We start from the raw sequence: 25,309 nt of genomic DNA, 5'->3' as shown, positions 1-25,309 counted from the left end.
AATATCCTTTCTCTTTGATGGGCTGTACTAGCAGTCCTCAGTTTGAAGGGACAGGAAAGCATTAGGGAGCTTAATAAGCAAATCAGTCTACAGCAAACAGCTTAGACAGCATTGTAGCCAGTGCTCTGGGAGTTGGTTTTATTATAACACCCCTTGGTTACCCCTACCAGTTATGTTTTGATTTGTCTAGGACCTTATTGCTTTCTTCAGATCTCAAGGATGGGACGTGCATGTTCCTTAATGGTATTCACTGAACTGATGTACAGTGTCTCTGGAATTACTAAAATATCATGGGTTAGGCGAGATTTGCATGTGGGAAAAGGCAGAGCCTTTTCCTGATCCTTTTCACCACTCTCTGCCTTAGACTGACTCTGATGGTCTTTGTGCCTTTACAAGAAGTGAGATTACATCCTAAAGTGCACTCAGAACTGGGGCAGGTCTCAGACTGAGCAGGAAAGATTGGTCACACTAAAGGACAGGTTGGACTTGCTTGATAGAACATGGTCCCCTGGAAACTCAGTGAGTCTCAGACACCATTTGTACCGTGCGTGTAGAGGAACAGATGAGTTCGCAGTGGAGGGAGGTAAATAGAATTCTCAGTTTCCATGTCATTTCTGCCTGCTACTGGGGGCTGCGTGCTCTTGTGCAATGATGAGAGCTGGTTTACCCTTTCAGTGCATTCAGCGAATACCTTGATAATTTATAGGATAGAGTTTACATCTAAATGGAAGAAAGTGTTTAAACGAATTAAGTGGGGCTTTATATGTCAGCTTAAAAGTATTCATATCCTGTTATTCAAGTCACTCACAGTGCCTGACAAAGACACTCAGTGAGTCACTTGAGAGAGGAACATTGCACTTGCAGGTCTGCCTCTGATGACAACAAAGAGGGATTTGCAAAGGCTGATGTATGAAAAAGAAATCTTCCTTCTTCAAAATGTGATTTTTCATGTAAGAGAGAGGACCGTCCCCTCTTCCCCATTTTTACCTGGAAATTACAGTTCTGGTAGAGAGTTATGGAGGGAAAAGTGTTTGTATCTCAGTCTACCTTTCCATTGCTGGACTGGCCTGCCAATTTACTGTTACCGTCCATGTGCTTGCGTTTGCCATGTGTCTACCCCATGGCTTCTTAGCTGTGACAGACACTCCCTGAGCTGGTCCCAAAGATTTCTGCTCCTCCAGGCTCTGGAAGCCAGACTTTGTAAAAGCCTGGGAAAATACCAATGTCATCACATAGAGCCCTGCAACCTTGATGTCTTGTAAGCACTTGCCACTATGCAGAGCTGGATGTCTAAGGAAAAACAGTGCAGGATACTGAAAAAAACCCTGCAAGAAAGAAACAAATAGGCTCCAAATTGAAAACAACTTCTGAAAATAATTTAAATCCACTCTTTTAGAGAATAATCTGTTAAACTAACCTGAAAAGAGAGTTAGTGGTCACTTAGTTGCAGCTTGCTTATTTTTGCAGGGAAAAAAAACAGGAGTTAAACAGTATCTTTAATCTGGCATTAACTGAAACTGAAGACAGTCTCAAACAGAAATTAGGTGCCATTTTCTGTCAGTGGAGTGATTATCTTTAGACCCACACCGAAAAGGAGAAGGCTGTGGTATCCATTTCTCAGGATTTCCGAGCCCAGTTTAAATGCTTCATGCAAGATCAGGCTTTAGTCAAACACAAGCTATGGTTTAAGTGATAGGAAGCACTTGAGCTCAGCAGTCAGGAAATGGAAGAGCCCTGGCTATCCCGGAGGTCAAACCAGATGGTCTGACAGATACTTCTGGCTGGGAACTGTGTGCTGCTGAGCCTGGAGAGTACCTATTTTTAACAAATAAAATATTGCTGTACAGCTGGCTCTTTTGAGAAAATAGAATTCTCAGGACATTTCATTGCTCTGACTGTTTGCATTAGATGTCTTTGATCTTGGTTTTTGGGTGGTGTTACTGTAATTGCTGTTTGCATTGCCTATAGCAGGGTTCAGGGCAGAAAGCAAGCCTGCTTTGGTTGCAGCCATCAGAGAAACTCCATTCATTTGCAGGGAGTGCATGGGTTGAAAAGAAAAATGTGGCTCAAGCAAGAATTTAATTTTAAAGTCAGGTTGGAAAAACAAAAGGTCGTGATGTAAGAAGAGGAAGGTGGTTTTGGGTTTGCAGAGTGTGGCTGATAAAAATAAGTCCAGTGAAGTTTCTAATCATTAGATGTGTTCTGAATGAGTTTTGAAAATTTTTTTCAAAAGTGAGTTTCCAAACTAAATGAGAAATCAAAAGACATTCACCACTGCAGCTTATATGGCAATTGTCTTTTCTGGGTATGTTGGGAGACAGAGGGGCAGATGACAGTGATAGTGCTGTGGAGGGTTGACTCTGGCTGGACACCAGGCACCCACCAAAGCTGCTCTGTCACTGCCCTCCTCAGCTGGACAGGGCAGAGAAAATATAGTGAAAGGCTTGTGGGTCAAGAAAAGGACAGGGAGAGATTGCTCACAAGTTACCATCACAGACAAAAGAGAGAAATTAGTTTAATTTATTACAAATTAAATCAGAGCTGAATAATGAGAAGTAAAGCATGATTATGACCCTCTGAGATCTGCCACTCTGACTCTTCTGCACAACAATGCAGTTACTGTATGTAGCCTCTCACTACCAAAACCTGGCCACTCAAACCAAATACAGGACCATATATCCTTTTTTATTATGTCATCAGAATAGCAACATGGGCTTGTGGAGAAAGAATTGGGATGGCCAGGATAGCAACAGTGCAGGTCTTTTGAGCTATGATGTTCCAAAAGAAAAGTTTTTACAAGAGGCACCAGCCCCAGCTAGCTGATCACAGCCTCACATCAAAGTGAGAATTCATCATCACGTAACACCAGTTTGCATTCATCACCTTCTCACCATTGTGAGCCACAGCATTTCCTAGTATCTGAATTTCTACTGTCCAACTGATTTTGAAAAGAGAAATGAGGAAATGCTGACAATGCCCCTAGTCCCTGAACTAAGCAGTACTGAGGGCTTTGCCTCCCATTTTCAGTGCCATCACTTGTTGCAGCAGGTACTACTGCCCAACATTGTAATGTTCCTGCTATTCCTATGAATTTCAGAGTGCACTGTAACATTGCTGTTGTATACTGTGCTTTTTCTTAGCAGTTCAGTACTGAACACTTTCATCTGGGTCGTTGTCAAAAATGTAATCAGCACTTCCTCTGTTGACAGTGGGTCCATCTGTAAGGACAGCTAAAGCAGGAACTGTGTGTGACTTTGGTTCCCTGTAAAACCCTTCCAAATGATGCTGAGATAGGAAATACCCAGTGATGACAGGGTGGCTAATGTTCACAATTTTATTGTATATGTCATATTTTTTAGAGGTTTGTTTTCAAAAAACAACTCTGCAGGAATATCTGAAGGTTTCAGCTGTTAGTTTTAAAAGTGAACTTTTTAGTTCTTGAGTTGATAGGTAAAGGAGAATTCCTGGAGAATTAAAAAAGAGAGGACTAACAAAAAGAACACAGTGTTTGTTATTTCTGAGCTGATCTCATGATTTTTGGTTTTCTGATTCATGATTCTGTCATGTTGATGGTAATATGGGTGCATGTAATGGAAATAAACAGGCCCTCCACTATTTCTGCTTCTGCCTAAATAGTCCTATTTTTTAAAGCACACAAGTCCTCCATTGCTGGTTTCTGGGACTAATCACACAAATAAATTACAGTTTTATAGGGAAAGAGAGAAATGCTGAGTGTAGCTGTGTTATCCTCTGTGTCCTGAGCCTGTGGCTACAGTGTTTAGGGAAGATTTCTATTTAATATAAAAACTGCAGGCTCAAAAAGAAAGAAAATTAATTCTGGGCAGTCACAGCTTCTTTTCTCACTTATTTGTTCCTGAGGTTTTTGGGGTTTTTTTTGGCAAGGATGAGGAAACAATGAGCCTAAATTTTTATGTGAATTTGAAAAACAGAGAACTGGTACAGTTTTGCTTGCCTAACTTCTGCAGTAAGAGGAGCCATGTTTTCAAAGCCTGAAACATATTTTAGATGTACCTGGGAAGGGAACATAATGCTGTTTCTTTCAAATACTGCTTGAATGATGTCCCAAGCTTCTCTATCACCTCCTTCCAGTCCTAGTAAAAGTTAAACATTATTAGAAGTAATAGATAACACATCTCTTTCAAACCCCAAATGCAAGACTTACTCCCTGAATATGGATGTTATCAAAAAAAGCAAAATGGGGAAATGGCCATTACCGTGGAAAATGGAAGAAAAAAACAGAATAAAAAAGACCACATAAACCTCTTCTAATCACTCATGGAAAGAAGAGAAAATATCCACAACCAGAGTAAGGCTCCAAACAGGAGCCCTACTTACCTCACAAATGTATCTGTAGAAGTTTTGGGTTTTATTTTTAGTCATCGAACTTTGATCATATCTATTGTTAGCCCATACGTATCCAGTGCTGTGACATGAAGGTTTGCCTGTCCAGGCCCTTAGTTCTACCCCTGCAGTGGACAACTTGTGGGACAGGTCCATCCAGAAGTTTTTGCAGTTGTTGTTTGACTCAGTACATGACCCAAGGACAGTCTTTTAGGTTGTAGATATCTCAGAGATAGGGAGACTTTGTACAGCTTTTAAAACCTCTGGAAGGAGATGTGTTCAAAATCAAGCACACACCAGGATGTTTTGCTTGGTCCCAGTGAATTTCTGTGTTCTGTATGTCATCTGATCTCAGTACTCTCTTTCCCTACCAAACTTGGCCTTTTAATGAGACAACTTCAGAATTTCCACAGGAACTTCCATTTTCAAAATTTGTGAAGCTCTCAGAGTTTGGGAAACTGAAGCCCGTTAATTTTTGATGGTTTGGCTTTGTTTTGTTTTAAATGAATGCCATGTGGAGGTATTGGATACTTGATAAAACATGCTGAGCATGTTCAGATCCCATGGGGAAGAATATGTTTGCCATATTAGTGGATTAAATATTGCTCAATCCTAGATTTAATTTTTCTGCTATACCAAGGAGGTACATAATTTCTTGCTCCAAATGAAATGCAAGGAAGCTACTCTTCCGAGGGATGCTGGCATGCTGTGCTTTCCTTTTTCTAGTCTCACTCATCCTAGCTGTGGAGAACATGCTCTTCTGAAGGCCAGGTGAAAAGACATCATTCTCGCTTTGCGTGCTGGAGACCCACCCACACATGAGATACTCTCATCAAGGATATTTTTCTTTCTCTCTCATGCCCATCTGAGTCAGTGCACCTAGTCAGCAGCTGGCAAATATCGTGCCTTACAAACACAAAATAGGCGACCGCAAATCCCACGTGAAGATAAAGCCCATGGCTCACTTGAGTTCTTAATCTAAATTGAGTGCAGAAGTAAGGAATAAGACCAAGTGGTGTTTATGTCTTCTTCTTTAGTTCTTTCACACTCTTAAAACTGGAGATGGCTCTTCCAGTGGCCCAGGATTGAAAATTAGGTTTTCACTTTGATTATTTGCAACCATCTACTTCTCAACCATTAAGCTAATAACAGTGCTTATTTTCCAGTTCCCTTAAAAAAGAAGAGAAACCTTTCAGGAAGGTAGTAGCACTGGAAATTCTACATGCAGTGATCTAAAAAGACTGTCTCTACACCCAAACAATAACCTCTTCCTAATTATTTTTGGAAACCAATTTCTCCAGTTGTGAGCAATGGTATCCTGTTAGTAACCATGGCTCTGCTTGTTTGAAATATAAAAAAATATCCTGCGTTCTGGCCAGAGCTACACAGAATTCTCTGGCCTCAGAGTTTTGAGACAGTTTCAAATTAAGGCTTTGCTGTTTGTTTTGTGTTCCTTTTTAACTTGCTTTTGCAGACTTGTAGTTATGCTTTGAGCAAATTCAGGAAGAAGTTAATCGGTAGAATAGATCAGGGTCTTTCATATCATACGTCTAGGGTGGGGGGTTTTTTAGAGGACAGAAGCTAATATTAGCAGTTATTATAGTAAACTGATGTAAATGTTTAGAAATTAGTCATTTGAAACATGTCAGAGCTATTCCAACCTTTCTGTTCTAGGCCAGATCTTATCAGATTTATGCTAATTTATCTGCATTTTCATTAAGAAGTTTTCACGCCTACTCAAAAATGTTGTATCATCTTTTCTTGGTACGGACATTTTATATGTTGGCGCAGATGTAGTAAAGAAACGAAGAGTCTGGGATAGAGATTGGACTGTAGCCTCTACTCTGATTTTAGTCTTCGTGCTCTGTTTGATCTTCTGTAGTTTGGTTTAGTCTTTTGTTCCTACTACCTGAGTTCATAGCTCTTCCAAACCCTCACTACTTCTTGGGTTAGCTGTCTTAGGATTTCTAGCTGAAATTAATTTGCATTCAATATGAATACTTAATGCCCATGTCCTTGTACAAGCGTTGTCCCAGGGTATAAATAGCTCTTCTTTAGGAACATCACACCTGCTCTCAGTCCTTGTTTATCACAGTTATAATAAAACTCTATTTAATCTCCTCTCGTAAGATGGAGTCCTCATCCCCTCCCCTCCTGTGCCTCACAGTACCTTCTTTGTATCTGCTCCTGTCTCAGTGTTTCTCCTTCCCACAAAGTTTTCAGACAGGTTTGTGACTTGGTTAGAGACATAGTATAGACACTTTTCGGAGCTCTTCCAAAATAACTGTGGCAGATCTGCAAACAGCCCAACCAACCCTACACCTCTTTGCTTTAATCATTAGAACTTGCTTCAATTGATTTAAATACCAGTTCCTTACATTCTGCAGCTGGACAGATTTTTCTTCTCATCTTTTTTACCTGCACCAGGGAACCAGGTGTTTCGACAATGTGTTGACTGTTATTGTGGGGTTTTTTTTCCAGGGAGGTTCAGCTTTTTCTCCAGCATCCATTATTACCTCAAGAAGAGCACAGACACAAGCAGCAGTCCTGGCTGAAGATGTGGGATGCCCTTCCTCCACCAGTGAGGGAACTGTAGCCTGCCTCCGCCTGTTGCCTGCTCGTGTCCTCAACGATGCACAGACTAAGGTACAACATAGCAAAATATATGCCATTGGCAAGAAACCAAAAAGTTTGCATTTACACAAAGATGTGAGAAATCTTAAAAAGATAAATTATTCTCAATCCTTGTCAATGAGGAACTAGACTACTTTTGGTAGGGGGAAGTTGATGTCCATGACATCCACCTCTGAGCTATGATTCTCCTTTAGACTAAATTCCTTTTACACTGCTTTGACCATGTCTCCTAAATAAATCTAAATATAGTTTTTGCCTTCTTTCAGTTCCCTTTTATCTGCCCCTTGGTTTTACTCTGGAGAAGAGTCGTGTCTGTAGCTTCAATAACTGAATTTATGTAGAAAAGGAAGTAGGGAGGGATGCCAGTGTTTTGTATCTGAAGTGGGAGACTTGTGAAAGCTGCAGTATAAATAATTCTAGAGATGGATCTTTTACCCACAAATTAAAACGCCCACTTGACAATAAATTTTCTTATCAAGATCAGCATGGAGCCAATCCCTTATTTCAAATAATATTTTATGTCTATAAGACCATCAACTCTTTTGGTCTCTTCAGCCTGTTTGACTTACTGAGACTGTCAGCAAAACCATTGTTTCCTCCCAGTGGTGAGCTTGCACTTATATTAACTGATCACTTGTTCCTTTGAAGGGTATCAGATCAGTTGTCTTAAGCATAAATAAAGTGGAAATGAAAGGGTAAGCTAATTTAACTGCACAATTCTTGCTTTTTTTTTGCTAACATAGCTGCTAGCTATAAGTGGCCCATTCCAGTACTGGGGGCCAGTGGTGGATGGAATTTACCTGCAGGAACCTTTAGCCGAAGCCCTGCGGCGCCCTCAGCTTCAGAAAGTAGATCTGCTCATTGGAAGTGTTCAGCAAGATGGGCTCATCAGCAGAGCCAAAGCAATTAAGGTAGGAGGACACTCACTGTTAATGAACTAATGGTATAGTGATGACAGTAATCATATGGGGCAAGGATAGATGTTTTTTGATTTTTACAAGTTGTGAATTATGTTACATGGAAATATGCAAAGGCATTGTCCATCTCCAGCCAGTCCTGTTCATTATCATATTTGTTGATTAACATTTCTCAGGGACATATGAAAAGGTAGGAGATCAGCAGGGATTTAGCATTTATGTTTTACAGTCTCCAAAATCCTATTTGTATTTAAATCTCAGTAATATCTCACAAAACAGAAACCAAGCTCATAACTTGGTTATGAAGTTCTTCACTTTGCAGCAGGATTAAGTCAGCATTTTGGGATGGGGGTTTTTTTGGTAACCTGTTTTCTCTGTTGCCTTTAAGATGATTCATAAAGATGATTCTGAATATGGACTGCCTATAACTAAGAACAGCACTAGTCTGAGGTTTCAGGACACAAACTGGTGAAATGAAAAAGAATTGCATCCATGCTGTACTTTGGACATAAAAGTCCTCAAAAACCTGAAAGTTTATCCACAGAGATTTTATGTCTTCTTGTGAGGCTTCTGGCACTGTTTTTTTCCTGAGACAGCATATCAGTCTTTTCTAGTTCATTTGTCCTTCTCTGTGATAGGAGCAATAGCTCTTCTCTGTTTAACAGTGCCAAATTAAATTAAATATTAGCAAGTGCTCAGATATGTGCTAAGAAATCAACAGGAGAATGTAACACAGCAGGGATTGTTTTGAGGGTTTTCTAAGTGAGCTGCAGGTCTGTTGCTGTCTTTCTGGAACTGTGTGGATTTCATGTCTTGGATGTGAAAGTTCAATCCCAACTTCTCTTTGTTGGTAGCCAATAACAAATACGTAGACCAATTTACTTCAGAATTAATGGCAAAAGTACCCCTTTGACCCACCTGAATTAAGTTCATATTACCTGTTTAGTCTCCATCAGAAGATTCCTGCTCTTATTTCATGTATCTTTCTCTTTTGGAATCAATTAAAAGAGGAAGTCATAGGAGGAAGACATAGAAGATGTACTGTGATGCTGGAGGCCTGCAGACAATGATCCAGACCTTGTGAGAGGGGAAGAAACCTCAGTAGCCTCAATATAAGTCCTGTGATGAAGACTAGGAAGTGAAATTCTTTCCTTTACAACTGTTTCCGCATATCACAGTTGTCTGGAGAATTGAAATGAAATTCCATGATGTTTTAAAGATTATGCAACAAATCATGGTGTTGATGAAAGGCAAAAGTGCTAAATCCCAGTAGTGTCAGATTGAAATGGAAAGAAAAAACACTCATAACTGAGAGCTTAGCAGAAAAATGTTGCCTTTCCAAAAAGAAAATCTGAAATATCTTGTTTATTTAAAGGCTTGCAAAAAATAAGATTGGAAGGGAACTCAAAAAGTTGGTGCAACTCAACCATAAGAAAGGTCATATCTACCTCAGCCTGAGACCTGTTTGGGGATCCTCTGATCTTCCTTGTCAAAGTTTATCATTGAATCATGGAATGGTTTGGGTTGAAAGGGGCCTTTAAAGCTCATCTAGTCCAGTCCCTCCTGCAATGAGACAGGCTGCTCAGAGCCCTGTCCAACATGACCTTGAACGTTTCCAGGGATGGTGCATCTACCACCTTTCTGGGCAATGTTCCAGTATTTCACCACCCTCATTGTAATAAGCTTCTTCCTGATATTCTATCCACTAATCTACCACTTCTAGTCTAAAACCGTTGTCCCATGTCCCGTTGCAATAGGCACTACTAAGACGTTTGTCCCCAAGTTTCTTATTACTATTAAGGTTTAACTATCCTTACTTAGAAGGATAATTGACTTCTTTACTACCTATTATAGTAATAACTACCTTACTTTGTCCTAATGCCTTAAGTCAAATTCCATCTGTGTTCCAGAAAACTCATAATATTCATGGTAGGTGGTTCTATTCTATTTTCTTCCTTTTGACTTTCTTAAGCTGTTTTCACGGTCTTGGTAGAACTGATGATTTTTTAAATGCACATTTTCCTCTATTTCTGTTTTCCTGTGGCTCCAGGTTTTTAAGACTTGAGGGAATAAGAGTGTCTTAACCAATCTGTGTTCCTGTCTGGATTGTTTTCTTAAAGACTTGCTGCAAGGTTAAAGTTTCCTGATTTCTCCCTTGTTGACACAGTGTATTAATTGCTGGGAAACTGCAATGCTTATTAAGCTATTTAACAACATGCATTCTCCAGGTTCTCAGAAGAATTTCTGTGTCATTACCATGACCATGTATGGTTTCAGTCAGTCAGATGAAGTCCTGAGTAAGCCACAGACGTATTTAGCCACAGTGATAGAAACTAGTGCAGATGGTGGTTGTTATGTGGAAGTTTGTGCCCCATTTCCTCTGTCATAATGTTATAAGGAACCTTTAATCTATGCTAAATGTCCTCTCCCCACAACAGACCTTGAAGAAGGATTTGAGACAACCCACACTGTATCCCACTCTTCTACTTTATTAATTTTAAGGGTTCTCTTGAGGTAGATCTGTCTTGCATCTTTGTAAGAAAACCCAAAGCTGGTTTTACTGTTACACTAAGGAGTGTGGGAAGGATTAACTGGTGGACAGAGTACTGAGCTCAACTTGGGGAATCAAGTTCCTAGTTTGCCTCTGACTACAAACAGAGTATTTAATCTGTTCTACAAAGAGGGGACCAAACCTCCCTGGGATGAAAATCCATCTGTGGTTGTATTCCCACTCTGTAGAGAGAAGAACCATGCATGTATTTCAGCAGATAAACACAGCTAAAAGGTGCTGTGGCATGTGTACAGATTTGACAAAGTCCTTCATTTCCATCTTCTGTAGGGTGACTGATTTCAGTGTAGTTAATGCAAAGAGTGGGGGTTAGAAAAACCTAACCCCTGCTGACTTGCTCTGCCAGCTCCTGGGACTAACTGTGTTGGCCAATTCAGTCAAGGGCTGGCTCTGTTAATCCTGATCTCTATGAATACTGATCCTATTAAGTAGTGAGGATATACTTTTATCCATTTGGATATAAGCAAGCTTGAGATGTGATACAAATCTTATCACTTTAGACTGGAGTTGCATGCAGGTTTTATAAACTCTCAGCAGATGAGCTGTAGAAGTGAGAGTAAAACCTCTAGACTGCAACTAGACCTAAAGGTGGTAAATCCAGTTGGCACTGTGTTGTTCTCTGGGGGCTTACTGACACTTGGTTGTGCTGGGTGTCTCTGTACTCCCATGGCAACACTGTGCTTGTGCCTATTAAGATCTTTGCTATTAAAAATGAACTAGAAAGACAGAAGGCATCACTTAAGTGTTGGCAAAACATTTCTGTTCTATTTGCCTACAGTTAAAGGCTGAGGTCTCCCAATGATGCAGCAGGGAGTAGGATGTGCTCAATGTCTTGCTCGTGGAAATGTCCATTTTATGGTATTCACTGAAATGCTTATTCATGTGAACTGAGACAGATTCAGCACTTCCTGCAGTGCTTCCTACTCATCCCCCGTGCAGCCATCAGATGGTTGAAACTAAGTGAGAAACAAAGCAGAGTTTGTTAAGGGACTGGCAAGTGGTATCATAATGCACTGTTGTGTGGCATATGGAGTAGTTAAGCCTGAAACCATTCACTACAATTCCCATGGCAGACCTTCAGCGAATATTAGCTTTGAGCAGTCATAGATTAGGGCAGCTGAGCAGAAACCTCTGAAAATGTTGATTTCAATTCCCAACTGACAAAATTTTGTCCCTGTGCTATATGTGATGCTCAGGTGGGAGGACCTAATGGCATTAAATATATGGATTCACTCATGTGGCTCAATGTCTGTGTTTGTCTCTCTAAGCACGTAGGTCAGTATAATCCAGTCCACATCCTCCATATGTTCGGTGCCTACTGTGTAATCTCCACACTGCAACGATTTAGTTGAAATACTAAGGCTGTATTTTTTGCATTTTCTTTCTTTTTCTTTCCCTCCTTAGTACAATCTAGTTGGATGCAAAACCCAAAATCAAGACATAGGGGACTGGATAGATAGAAATCTAGTTTGTTTACCTCATGTAAGCAACCGGACCTATGCAGACCAGAACTTCCATCCTGCACTGTATTAAAATCAGTTAATTTCTTTATGGAAAAAGGAATTCAGCAATGTACAATAGGTGGCAGATATATGTATATTTATTGTAGTGACCAGGGGAGCAGAGTCCTGATAAATCCCATCAGTGAGGAGAATAGGCTGATATCAGCTCTTTACTTCATCTTGCAACTAGATGGAATTCTTAGAAGACTCTGCTGAATGGCTGTCAGGTCTTTTACCATCCTTTGTGACAGTGTTTGTCAAAAGCAATATAAGGCCTAAGATCTCTGTTAGTGTTTGTTATCACTATTCCAGTTTGTCAGAAAAAGTAAATTTTGCCCCTTGGAAGATGTAAATGTCTGGTCTACCTACTGCTACAATTTCTTTTAAAATAAAACACTGGACTAGATTCATTCATATGCTCCGGTAGGTATCCTGCAGCAAGAACAGTAAGCAATATTTAACTCATTATTTAAGCAATGTTTATGATGACTTTGCATCACCAGAAGAGTAGAAGGGAGTGCGCCTGCTGACTTTAATGATTGTCTTACATACTTTCTAAAAAAGCTTGAAAACCCCACTATAACTCTGAGGTCAGTTGCTAATACCTCTTTAAAGGTTAGCAGAATGTAAATTATTTTACATGATGTGCAGCTGTTTCTATTAATCTGGTAGTAGCTGTTGTATCAACTGTAATTTGAAGATTGTTCGTTGGTTGTATATTTTCTAATGGGAAACATTTGTTGGAGATGGAAAATTGGTCTAATTGAATCAATTTCTGAGAAGTTAAAATGTTTTGTCTTTTTAATGTTTAGTGAATTTCATTTTGAATGTATTGCTTTGTTTGGGGCTATCATGTTCAAGTCGGAAGTTTAAATTATATTATATTGTAACCAAAGGGACACTTCAGAAATTCTTTTAGATTGTGCTATTTTAGTGCTGTCTGGGGGATGAAAATTCCTAAAATATATTACAAATGCCAGTTCTGTTTCTTATCCATCTCTGCCAGTTGAGTCCTCTTTCGTCTGACTCAACAAATTTCGGGGACATCACTCTATTATCAGTTATTGCTGAGAAAGGTCACCAGAGTTTTTGGGGCATTTTGGAGATCGCAGAAACTGGTACATAGGCACAATAAATCATAAAATCATAGAATAGAATCGTAGAATTTACTGAGTTGGAAGGGACTCATCAGGATTGTGGAGTCCAACTCCTGACCCTGTGCAGGACAGCCCAAGAGTCACACCATGTGTCTGAGAACATTGTCCAACTGCTTCTTGAACTCTGTCAGGCTTGGTGCTGTGACCACTGCCCTGGAGAGCCTGTTCCAATGCCCAGCCACTCTCTGGATGAAAAAACTTTTCCTGGTATCTAACCTAAACCTCACCCAACTCAACTTTGTGCCATTTCTTTGGGGCCATTTCACTGGTCATGAGAGTGAAGAGATCTGTATCTGCCCCTCCACTTCCTCTTGTGAGGATGTTGAAGTCCACGATAAGGTCTCCCCTCAGTCTCCTCCAGGCTGAACAACCTAAGTGACCTCAGATGCTCCTTATAAGACTTCCTCTACAGGCCCTTCACCACCCTCATTGGCCTCCTTTGAATGCTCTCTAACAGCTTAATGTCTTTTTTATATTGTGGTGCCCAAAACTACCACAATATTCAAGGTGAGGCCACCCCAGTGCAGAGCAGAGCAGGACAATCCTCTCCCTCGACCAACTGGCGATGCTTTGCCTGATACAGCTCAGGACATGGTTTAATTGCTTACAATGAAAGGCTGAGGTCTGTCAGCCTTTAACTGCCCTCCTGGCTGCAGGGCACTGCCGATTCATATTCACCTTGCCATTGACCAGAACCCCCAGGTCCCTTCCTGCAGTGCTGCTCTCCAGCCTCTCATTTCCCAGTCTATACACACAGCCAGGGTTTCACCATTCCAGCTGCAGAGTCCAGCACTTACCCTTGTTAAAAGTCACGAAGTTGGTGATTGCCCATTTCTCTAATTTGTTGAGGTCTCTCTGCAGGGCCTCTCTGCCCTGGAGGCAGTTGACAGCTCCTCCCAATTTAGTGTTGTTGGCAAACTCAGTGTTCCTTCGAGTCCTGTATCCAAGGAGTTAATGAAGATATTGAAGAGAATAGGGCCTAAGATGGAGTCCTGCGGAACCCCACTAGTGAACAGGTCACCAGCCTGATGTTACCCTGTTCACTATAACTCTTTGTGCCTGACTTGTGAGCCAGTTGCTCACTCATTGTTTAACATGGTTTTCCAGCTATGTGCTGCACATTTTGTCCAGAGGGATCCTGTGAGAGACAGTATTGAAAGCTTTACTGAAATCCAAAAAGATTACATCAGCTGACTTCCCTTGATCAACTAGGTGGGTTACCTTGTCATAGAAGGAAATCCTGTTCGACAGGCAGGACTTTCCCCTCATGAACACATGCTGGCTGTGACCAATGGCTGCATTGTCCTCCAGATGTCTTTCAATACCTCTCAGAATAATCTTTTCCATGATTTTAGCAAGCATTGGTGAGACTGACAGGCCTGTAGTTTCTAGGGTCCTCTTTATTGCCCCTCTTGAAAATCAGGACAACATTCACCACCTTCCAGTCAGCTGGGACCTCTCCAGATTCCCAAGACTGCTTGAAAATAGTTGAGAGAGGCATTGCAATGACATCAGCAGCTCTTAGACGAAATCCCGTCAGGTCCCATAGATTTATTGGGATCCATCTGGAGCAGCAAATCCTACACAATTTCAGGGTAGACTGGAAGTTGATCATTCTCGCAGTCATGGTCCTCCAGCTCAGGACACTGAGACCCCCTTTATTCGTCATCTGTGTTGAAGACAGAGGCAAAAGAATGTATTAAACACCTTTGCCTTGTCTATGTCCCTGTTTGAGGTGACCATCCTCATCCTGTAAGGGGCTGATGTTTATTCTACACTGCCTTTTGCCATTAATATGTTTGAAAAAACCTCTTTTTATTATCCCCCGCATTCATAGCCAGCTTCAACTCCAGTAGAGCTTTGGCCACACAAATTTTCTCTCTACAGTGGCAAGCAGCATCTCTGTATTCTTCCCATATCACCTGACCTTGGGCATATACCTTCTTTTTTTGCTTTATTTCTAAGGTAAGATCCCTGTTCAGCCAAGCCAGCCCTCTGCCTTGTCTGCTTGACCTCTGACATTAAATACCTAAGGCTGACTGCACTGAGCCAGATAAAAGACCTGTTTAGCACAAAATGGTGTTTCCAGCAATGGTTAAGAGAGGCTGTTTGTAAAAATAGGGTAAGCAAATATAATACTTCTGCTAAATGCTCTGCAAACCTCTAGCACTTTGCAACTCAGAGACTTCCTAGCCTGAATCGGTCTTTCTGTATCTAATAACCATCAAATAATTTATTTATTTTTTAATTAAAAAACTCATTCATGAAACTTCATCTCCACCAATTTGGCATCCACAAAACCATGTGGCAAGGAGTTCCTCAGCTTAACTGTGTGTTATTGTATAATGATCCATCTCCTTCTCTGTGGTTTTCAACCTTAATGTTTATTTGATACTTGGCCATCAATGACACAGTGAAGGAACAGTTCCTAGGGTACGTAATCAATACCCTAAGATTCTTCTCTTTATTTCTCTCTGGTTTAAGTATCCATGACAGGTGTAGAATAAGGTAACAAATCCATTTTAAAAAGCCAATAAAATTAAAGTATTGCATGAAAGTTGCTTGTACCCGGATGATTTATACACAAGAGCTTGGGCTTTGCACTGGCATGGAAAAGCATCTGTTCTTACCCATAACTGCTAACCTCAGTCACCAAATGAGAGATCCCTATCTAGACAAACACTGCTTCTGCTGGTTGGTAGGAGTCTGAATTGATGTGTGCCAAAGCTGTGATGGAAAGATTGCTTTTGAATTCAGTGAACTTTCAGTCAGGTCTCCAGTGATCATTTCTATTTCTTGCAGAAGAATATGCGTGCCCTTGCTGTATTTAAGCTGAACGATTCTGCAGGCAAGTGTGCTATGCAGTTTCTTATGTGGCATTTATGCACATGAAGTGACGTGTCATGAGTGAGTTGCCCATCTTTTTCAAAGTACAGCTGTATTACTAAAACTGCCACCACATGACTCTTTCACAATGCATAGGCCAAAATCTAGCAAAAGAGGAATTTTTTACAAGTATGAGGAAGATTTCCAAGATCTTCTTGGACCTTGGGATATTTGGTACTGTTTTGAAATCCCTCAAAATGACTTAATCAAAATGCACAGAGCATTAGAATATGTCACTAAGGACAACCCTCGGCCTCAGCACATCGGGAACTTATTTTCCGTCTTTAATTTCTGTGAATCTATTGAAAAGTAATTATTCCGTTTGTACTTTCTGTATAGGGTTGTGGAAAGACCTTCTAGAATTGTGATGAAAACCAGCTGTGGGCCATCAAAATAATATTTTCAGTAAAGCATCGACACTAACTGGACTGGGCAGACACTGGCCTATTTTGCATCAGACTGACTGCCCAAAATAATAGAGGTGGTTTATTAGATCTTTTTCTCTAGAGTTCTTATCCAAGTTTCACCCAATATGCACCTACATGGTGCCCTCTTTAGAAAGGACTTGATGAACAGAGAAGTTGCTCTGTTTCTGAACTTGAAATAAATTCTTTAGAAAAAAATTAAAAAAACTGAATTGACAAAATAAAAAACTTCCTCAAAGAAAGATGTCCTGAAAAATTCCAGCAGTCTAGCTTTGATAAAAGTGTGTTTGGGTATGCAGTTTGGCATAGAAGATTGTTCCTGTGACATGGGCACTTTGCTCTGGAGAATGCGCCTTCATGTTAAGAAAGGTTTCAGACCACAGGAAAAGGGTGTTTCACTGTTGGTTTCTTTGAAAGGCCCTAGCATTTATGAAGCTTGAAGATCACAGCTGTACCTTGCATTGGGATTTGGAGAAATGGAATTTCTCTTCCAGGGCTAAGGCAGATATTATTCCAGAAAGGGACCTAAATACAGAACTTACAGCAGCCACATTATTTTGTAGGTGTTCCCAGAAGAGACAGATTGATATAGCCATGAAATGGTTATACAACATGTTTTCTTTCTGGAATTTTCAAAGGGAAGCAGGAAAATCTCCCTCTCTCCCCTCTAGTTTTCTCTCAGGGAATTCATCAGAAAGACAGAATTGGACACACAGTAGAGAGCTATCCCTGGGAACTACTTCTGTGAGAGCCAGCAGAATTTCTGAACTATTAGAGCTCCATCTGCTCAGCGTGGTACCTATGATTTGGAATTACTAGATCAAGGTTTTTGTCCTATACTATACTTAGAAGAAGCCAATGCTTCTGGTCGGTGACAGTTTTGGGAAAACGAAAGTAGGACTGTCCCCTACTTAATCCCCTAGGAATCAGGGATCACAGCATAGAGGACTTGTTCCAGCAGAGGGAGATCTGAGCCTATATTGTTTCACCAAAAAATGAATCTTTTGTTTTTGTTTCTAAATTCCATGTATGCATTTTGTTCTCAGAAATTTGAAGAAAGTCAAGGAAGAGCCAACAGCAAAACAGCCTTTTATCAGGCTCTGCAAAATTCTCTAGGAGGAGAAGAGTCCAACTTGTTCATTGAAGATGCAGCTACATGGTATTACTCCCTTGAACATTCAACTGATGATTATTCATCCTTTTCCAGGGCTTTGGAAAATGCTACCCGGTAAGAAAGTCATCCTATTACAACTGTGTGATTGGAGTTGAACAAGGTTTATTTTGCTTATCTACAGTGTGCATTTATATTCTGAAAAACTTGAGAAATTCTTATGCAAATGAACAAAAAATGGGCAATATGATTTCATATTCTGTGAGGTTTCCAATGTCATTGGTAAATGGAAATAGAACTGATTTTTGTACCTTGTTAAAAGTTTGACACGTCTTTCAAGAACTGTATATTGGATTCAGACTACTAATGCTTATTTGTGTACTCTTTCACATCAAAGATGACTGGGTTGTTTGCATACTCTGCATCAACTATTTCTTGAGTCCTCTCATCCCTGTGACAGTAGAAGAACTAATAGACTGGCTTTTATTCCCAAACAGTCACCTAATTATACAGTTAGATACTTTTCCTCAGTGGTCAAGTTTGAAAACTTGGATTTCAGCAATTACATTATTTTCTTTATTATGAAACCTGCAAAATATATTTCTTCACAATGTCAGGCACGACTTGATGCCATTTCCTCTCGAGTGTTACTTGGGAGAAGAAACCAACCCTCACCTTACTACAGCCTCCTTTCAGGCAATTGTAGGGAGCAATAAGGTTGCCTCTGAGCCTCTTTTTCTCCAGGATAAGCACCCGCAGCTCCCTTGGCTGCTCCTCTTCAGACTTGTGCTCCAGACCCTTCACCAGCTCTGTTGCCCTTCTCTGGACACACTCTAGCACCTCATACATGTCAGCAGAGTCATGAGCAACTTACTTCCAATATATACACTCCTATACTTTGCACTGAAACATTTTATGGACCACTGGGAGGTGGAAGATGAGCAGTGGGCCACGTTCACACCACCTTGTATGTATGCATAACTTCAATCCTAACTGGGTATCAGGGTCAAACCCTGGCATCAGGGTCAAGCAGTTCTGGATAACAGTCAGTTGGAAGGGTTCATTGCCCAGTTGAACTAGGACTCCACAGCAGTCATGACACCTATGGTTGGCCACAGAGCCTGGTGGATGTCTTTAGCTTGGGTCACATACTGGTTTTGTCTGCAGAGAAGACTGGAGTTTGCTGTCTCCCCCACAGGCAACCAGTTTGCTTTAGCCAGTTACAGATCTTAAACTGAGGGGTGGGGCGTGTTTCAGTTTTTCTGAAAGAAGGCAAACTGAGGAGAAATTTCCTGTTTTCTGCCTCTGTGCAAACTAAGGGACTGAATGTTTAAGTGGAACAGATTTTCCAAAAATTAATCAAGAACTCTTTCCCTATTCCTGTCTCTACTTCATGAGCAGATGCATTATGAAAACTCTTCACATTTCTAATGTGATGTGGTTTATAAACTGGTGGCTTGAGTCCTAACATGCCAGTCCAAGATGTTTCACCTCTGTTCTTAACTGAGGCATAATAGCTACAAGCTCCTGGTATCTGCAGTCTCAGTGTTTTCTGTCCCACTGTGACCCTCTCCACAACACCTCAGAAACAGGGTTTTCCTTTTATTCTTCCATCGGAGCTGCAGAACATCGCTCCAGGGCAGCCTTAGGGAGCAGGAGATGAACAGGAGCCAAGATTTGCATGGAAACATCTGCTCCAAGAAAGTGGACAGTAGTTTCTGGGTGGTCCAGGTGTGCCAGTGCTTTGAGTAAACAAGCCAGAAGGCTGTGGGTTGAGCTTTGTACCATTTGTCAACTCTCGCACCATGACACATTTGTCCTCCCTTGTAGCCTGTCCCAGGGACAGGCCACCCATCACTGTGACATCTGGAGACACTGCCTGCAGTACCTGTGGAAGCACTATAGTTCATGGGCATTAAAACCAGAACTCGTCTTCAGTCTCCTTCCATCACCGCTGTTAGCCATGGGATTATAATTCTTTAGTCAGATCAGTAAGGTTTTAAGCCATAATAAACCACTGAAGGACATAAATTTTAACCCTTCTTATCTAGAGATACAGAATCACAGATATACTGAGTTGGAAGAGACACAGGAATCATTGAGTCCAACTCCTGGCCCTGCACAGGACCATCACCGAGAGTCACACCACGTGGCTGAGAGTATTGTCCAAATGCTTCTTGAACTCTGTCAGGCTTGGTGCTGTGACCAATTCTCTGTGGAGCCTGTTCCAGTGCCAACCACCCTCTGGGTGAATAACTTTTTTCTCATGTCTAACCTAAACCTCCCCTGACACAACTTCAGGCCATTCCCTTTGGTTCTGTCAGTGGTAATCACAAAGAAGAGATCAGTGTCTGCCCCTCCTCTTCCTCTCACAAGGAAATTGTAGACTGTGATGGGATCTCCCCTCATAGCTCTGTCAGGAGCTGTTATAACACAGGGCTGCCACATTTGATCATCCACATATAGCCCAGGGCTCAGCGTGGTGCAAACATTGACTTTTGCAAAGCTGCAAGGGCTGGCACAGAGCTCACTTCCAGCAGGAATGTTATACACCAACAGTTCCTTGCAAGTGCCTGTGACAACCTCCTGGGCATAGGGATTCCCTACTCCTTTATGATATGAGGCAAATGCCTTGGCTAAGTAAAGAAGTGGATGGCTCATTCTTGAGCAAGAAGAAGGATGAGTAGTAAGAGCATCTGATGATAATCTTTACTTTAAACACTTTGGAATGTACTCCAGCTACAGCAGAAGGGAAAGGGAGACAGCAGGTGCAGAATGACAGTCACCTACATCAGTATCATATAAATGGTGAAGAAAAGAGGGGATTGTTCAGATTTTTTGATATTTGGTTAGTTGGTTTTGGTTTTGGGGTTCTTTTCTCTTAGTTTTGTTTCTTTTTGACAAAAACCTTACTACCAGCATAGGTGTGTAAGCTTAGAAAAGTTCTAGTTCAGCTTAAGTTTTAACAGGAATTACAAAGTGTGATAGAGCAACATAAGTGGTTGTTATAAACTACATACATTGTGCATATTTCATAGTTTTAAAATATTTCCACTGAATTCTTGTATTTTTTTTCCTAAGTATAAAATTAGTTTCATTTTCTTTTTCTTTTTTCCTTTTTTTTTTTAAACATATTCCATGCCTATAAGAAACAGCTTTTTCATTTTTGTGGTTACTATGTATTTAACTTTTTTTACTTCCCCAGAATAGCTGACTATTTTTTCCCCCATAGCAGCAACTGAGAATCAGTTTTAAATGGTGAAATGTATCTCAAAGCATTTTTCGAGAGCTAATGCTCTCCCAGACTCCCTAGTTTTCAAAGACCATCTGCTCTTCTAAAACCCCGTGCTGGTAGGCATGTGAAGATCGGTAATTTTCATTTCATATGGGTGTTGTCAACCATAACTGTCAAAGAGCACTGTGGTCAGTCAACCCATAGCTTGTGGTCTCACAGATGGGCTTAAAATAAACTCTGCTGAACCAAGATAGATACCCAAACAGTGCCTTTCATAACCATACCAGTTAAATATAGCAATGTGTTTTCATGCTTCTCTGACACTGTTCTTTCTTGCACCAGTCATTTATTTTTTTGGTTTTTTTACCTACCAAGTCTGAAGGAGAAGCTGCTGTTTCAGATTCACTAAACTGAGAATTGAAACCTCCCACTTCCTCAGCAGATATGTTTGTGTGCACTTATGTAGGTAAGGGTATATAAATGCCCAAAGAATGTGCTGAGTCTTTGGGCACGTGAAGAGTGAGAATGATATGTGTATATATAGTATTGCCTTGAGGAATCATAACAAGTAAGGTGTTTGCAGTAAGATGTCCTGTTTTCTACCTGCCCCCCTTGAACAACTTGTGCTTCTTCCAGCTACTGCTGACCCCATGTTACAGCCCCCCTTCTTGGGGCAGTGGAAAGTAGGAAGGTTTGGATACAGTTGCTTCACTCATACCTTTTGCATTACGTTACCTGGTGTTAAACTGATCATTTAGCTATCTCATTGCACTCTTATTGGTTAACCTTTGTCTCCCAAATGTATTGCACCAGATATTCCGTATTGATGAACCCTGCAGGTTATCTTCAAAAGTGGTCTCTTGCCTCTTCCAGCAGTGGAAGCTTTACCCAAAGAAATCACACAGATCCAAATTCAGAAATTATATTTTTGGCCCTTAATCCAGGAAATATATAAAAACTTTTATTAGATGACATTGCAACCTAGTGGTGCCAGAAGGAGCTTTATTCTATTATAAGCAAGGGCCCCCATAAACTAGAATAAAATGGGATTGTTTTTTTGGCCCGGATAGTCCTTGGTGTCAGATCTGGCTTATTTACTATCATCACTGTTGTTCAACACTCCATAAAACAGCAATTTTAGTGAATTCTAAGTGATACTGCACTCGTAGATGGTAAATGTGGTTTACTTCAGTGGATTTGAAGGCAGAGATATGAGCTGTTTTGGAATATTTAAAGAAAATTATCAAGATAGAGAGTGGTCTGTTGGTTGTGGGGGTTCTTTCTTTTTGTCCATTACATGACTGTGTCTGTTCCCTGCTCCTCCTTTTTTATCAGTGACCAGTTTATCACATGTCCCATCATAAACATGGCCAGTTACTGGGCTGCTGCCTCTCGAGGAAACGTCTTCATGTACCATGTACCTGAGAGCTCCTCACAGAGCAGGTAAGGAGATATATTTTATTATCTTTCTTGGATGTAGAATTTGTAAAACCAGGGCTGACTGCTTGGGCATGCTGTGGAGTAAATGAATAGATGTAGGTACCTCAAATAAACAGTTCAGATCAGCAAAGGGGGGTTTGGTCTCTGATAGTTTACTTCTCCGACTATGGAGGAATGTTTTTCTGAACTGGAGCACTTATCATTAGATGTCCAAATTAAGTTTCCCCTTTCCAACTTTCCTTGCCTGTTCCAGACAGTCTTTCAGATTCCTACCATACATCTGATAAATCTCCCACAAAGAACCAGAATGTGGTCTAAGTCATCAGGAGTTCACAGCTCTCAAAATAAATGGGGTAATGTTTTCTAAGGACTCAACATTTATTTAACACTGCCCCCTTTAGAGGTCAGAGCAGTTGTACCCCAGTTACAGTGACTGGCCTTCAGTGTGGATGAGTTCTGAGATTTATTCCTTCCTGCTCCATTACTGTGACTGGTGATCTGCCAGCAGATTGTCTCATGGTAGCAAAAAATATTTTTTTTTTCACACAAGCATTTACAGATTCAGGCTCTGTGTCATCCTTCATGTTAGAAGCTTACCTGAAAAATGTTCAGCAGGACAAACTGTATTGTATTTTAGACAGAAAGGCCTATATGCCCATGGGAGATGCAAATACCTTGTTCCCTTGGGTACAGAACAAGCTGGAAGGCAGAGGCCTTTAAGGTCACCTTCCCTGGTTTTATTTTAGACCCAGCCTCAGACAGGAGGAGACACGGATGTTTGCAGGCAGTGGTCAGCACTTTGGGCTGCCATATGACACACCACAGTTGCTCCTACCCCCTTGCTGTCAAAGGCTGAGTGACCAGAAACTGCAGTGAGCGTTGCCCCTCCTGTCCCCTGGATCCACATGTCAGGGCAGCAAAGCACAAAGGGATGTTTATCATACTGTTTCCTGAGGAGAAAGATGTGCTTGTTCCCTGCTCCCTGTACTGCCCCATACCTCTCTCTCCAGGAAAGATATTTGAGACCCTTTCCTTTTTCTCAGGCTTTCTCCAAAAGGGCTCAGGGAAAGGACAGCAGGTTCCCAATGGCACCATTTGATCCTGTGAAGTTTGCTGAACACTGAGTGGCTTTCCTGATAGCACAGTGAGAAGGCATTTGAAAGAAACCAGCTCAGATCTAGGTTACAGATGAAGGCCATTATGCTGTGGTAACACAGGCTCGCTTTCTTTCTGAGAAGAAGTTAATCCTCGGGGAGCCGTTGTTTCGCTGGCAGCTCCAGCGAGAATGTTCGCAGTGCTCCGTTTGGCTACTGATAGGCTCAAAGAAATGACTTTTACAAGGCTCCAAACAGGGCTGAGCTGTGGTATGCCAAAAATTCAGCTGCTCAAAAGGAAAAGATATGTTCTGAAGTGAGCTAGCAATTTTTCTCTTGCTTCGGAGAATGATAGTGACCCAGTCATCTACTATTAGACCTTATTTGAAAATAGATGAAATAGTACTTATACAACTTAGACTTACTGGCTTTGAGGCAGTGATTTTGAATGGATGAGAATTTTCTTTTCTATCTACACCTATTTGAGATTTCTCTTGTGCCCATGTTATTTAGATGTCCTCACACTCTCCAGTGCTGCAGTAGTTTACATAGCACTTGGCTAGACATTTTAATATCATTTATGTTGACACTGGTCTTCTAAGCTAATTACTTTTAAACTTTAGTGTGATTTGTTAGTTTGCATTTTCATAACCCTCTTTAAAAGAACAAAGACAGCTTGCTGTCCGAAACTTGTGGGAACATGAGGCAGAGGCTCAAGTGCCTTAAGTTAAGCCACTTGCAAGGAGAAATGGCCCAAATTAATATGCTGTGGGGCACTGTTACTCCTTTCGTCTTTATTTATTCTTAAGTACCATAAAAATAAATGCTATTTGGGTTGCAAAGCAAACACTTAAGTAGAAGTTGCAGAATTCAGCTTGTCTGTGTATGGAATGATCTCATTTGATGCTACTATGTGGCTATTTATGAAGTGATACTCTTGTTTTCCCAAGGGACTCCAACTAGGTCCTCTGCTGAATACTCAGAGAGTATTTTGTGTAAATATTGTTGTCATCCATTCCTAACTGAATCTTTCTTTATTCTTCATCCTAGTTTGGCCATGTCATCTCTCTTCCTCACCCTCCCTATAGCATACCCCCCTCCATATAGTATAGGTGCATTGCAGGCTGTCCAGCAGCCTCACTGCATGACCATGGTATGATGCTGTCAAGGGAAGAAGCTTCACATGTGAGAGTGGCCTTAACTCCTAAAAATTGATAAACCATCAGTAATCTGAAATCAACAAAATAGAGTGTTTGGGAATATTATTGGTGATTTGTCCTACCAGAATAAAACTAATGATGTACGTGAAACAGCCTTCAAGTATAATATATAAACTAAACTTGGGGAAAGATCTGGCCACCACGTCACCACCTCGCAGAGGACTTCTCTAACCACTGGCATAATGAGTCCTGACAGTTGTCAAGTTTTTCTTTGAAAATTGTAACTCTTAGGAAGAGGAGAAGAGGCAGATACTCTGCCAAGTAAGCTACAGCTTAGGCTGGAAGGCAGGATGTGTGGCTTTGAACATGCTCAGCAGAAGTGAGAATTGAATCTGGGACCTTGCAAACACTCTATTAAATTCCTGACTAGAATCATAGAATCATGAATCATAGAATAAACCGGGTTGGAAAAGACCTCTGAGATCATCAAGTCCAACCCTTGATCCAACACCGCTGTGGTTACCAGACCATGGCACTAAGTGCCACATCCAGTCTCATCTTAAAAACCTCCGGGGATGGTGAATCCACCACCTCCCTGGGCAGTCCATTCCAATGTTTGATTACTCTCTCTGTAAAAGATTTCTTCTTAATATCCAACCTAAACCTCCCCTGGCACAGCTTAAGACCATGCTGTCTTGTCCTACTGCTGGTTGCCTGGGAGAAGAGACCAACCCCCACCTAGATACAACCTCCTGTCAGGGAGTTGTGGAGAGTGATGAGGTCTCCCCTGAGACTCTTTTTCTCCAGACTAAACAAC

At 41.0% G+C, this 25,309-nt stretch overlaps 1 protein-coding gene across 1 annotated transcript in view; it reads left to right on the top strand.

The window, feature by feature from the left end:
- The window catches only part of TG (thyroglobulin), a 146,726-nt gene that overhangs the window by 106,169 nt on the left and 15,248 nt on the right, over positions 1-25,309 (top strand). The window contains exons 42-45 of the mRNA XM_029959261.1: positions 6,844-7,008; positions 7,740-7,907; positions 17,499-17,680; positions 22,134-22,241. Coding sequence (XP_029815121.1) covers positions 6,844-7,008; positions 7,740-7,907; positions 17,499-17,680; positions 22,134-22,241 — 623 coding nt within the window. The remainder of the gene's footprint in view (positions 1-6,843; positions 7,009-7,739; positions 7,908-17,498; positions 17,681-22,133; positions 22,242-25,309) is intronic.

This window comes from Manacus vitellinus, unplaced genomic scaffold (assembly GCF_001715985.3).
Source record: "Manacus vitellinus isolate BGI_N305 unplaced genomic scaffold, ASM171598v3 scaffold_1_pilon, whole genome shotgun sequence".
NCBI lineage: Eukaryota > Metazoa > Chordata > Aves > Passeriformes > Pipridae > Manacus > Manacus vitellinus.
This window is presented reverse-complemented; position numbering and strand designations above follow the sequence as displayed.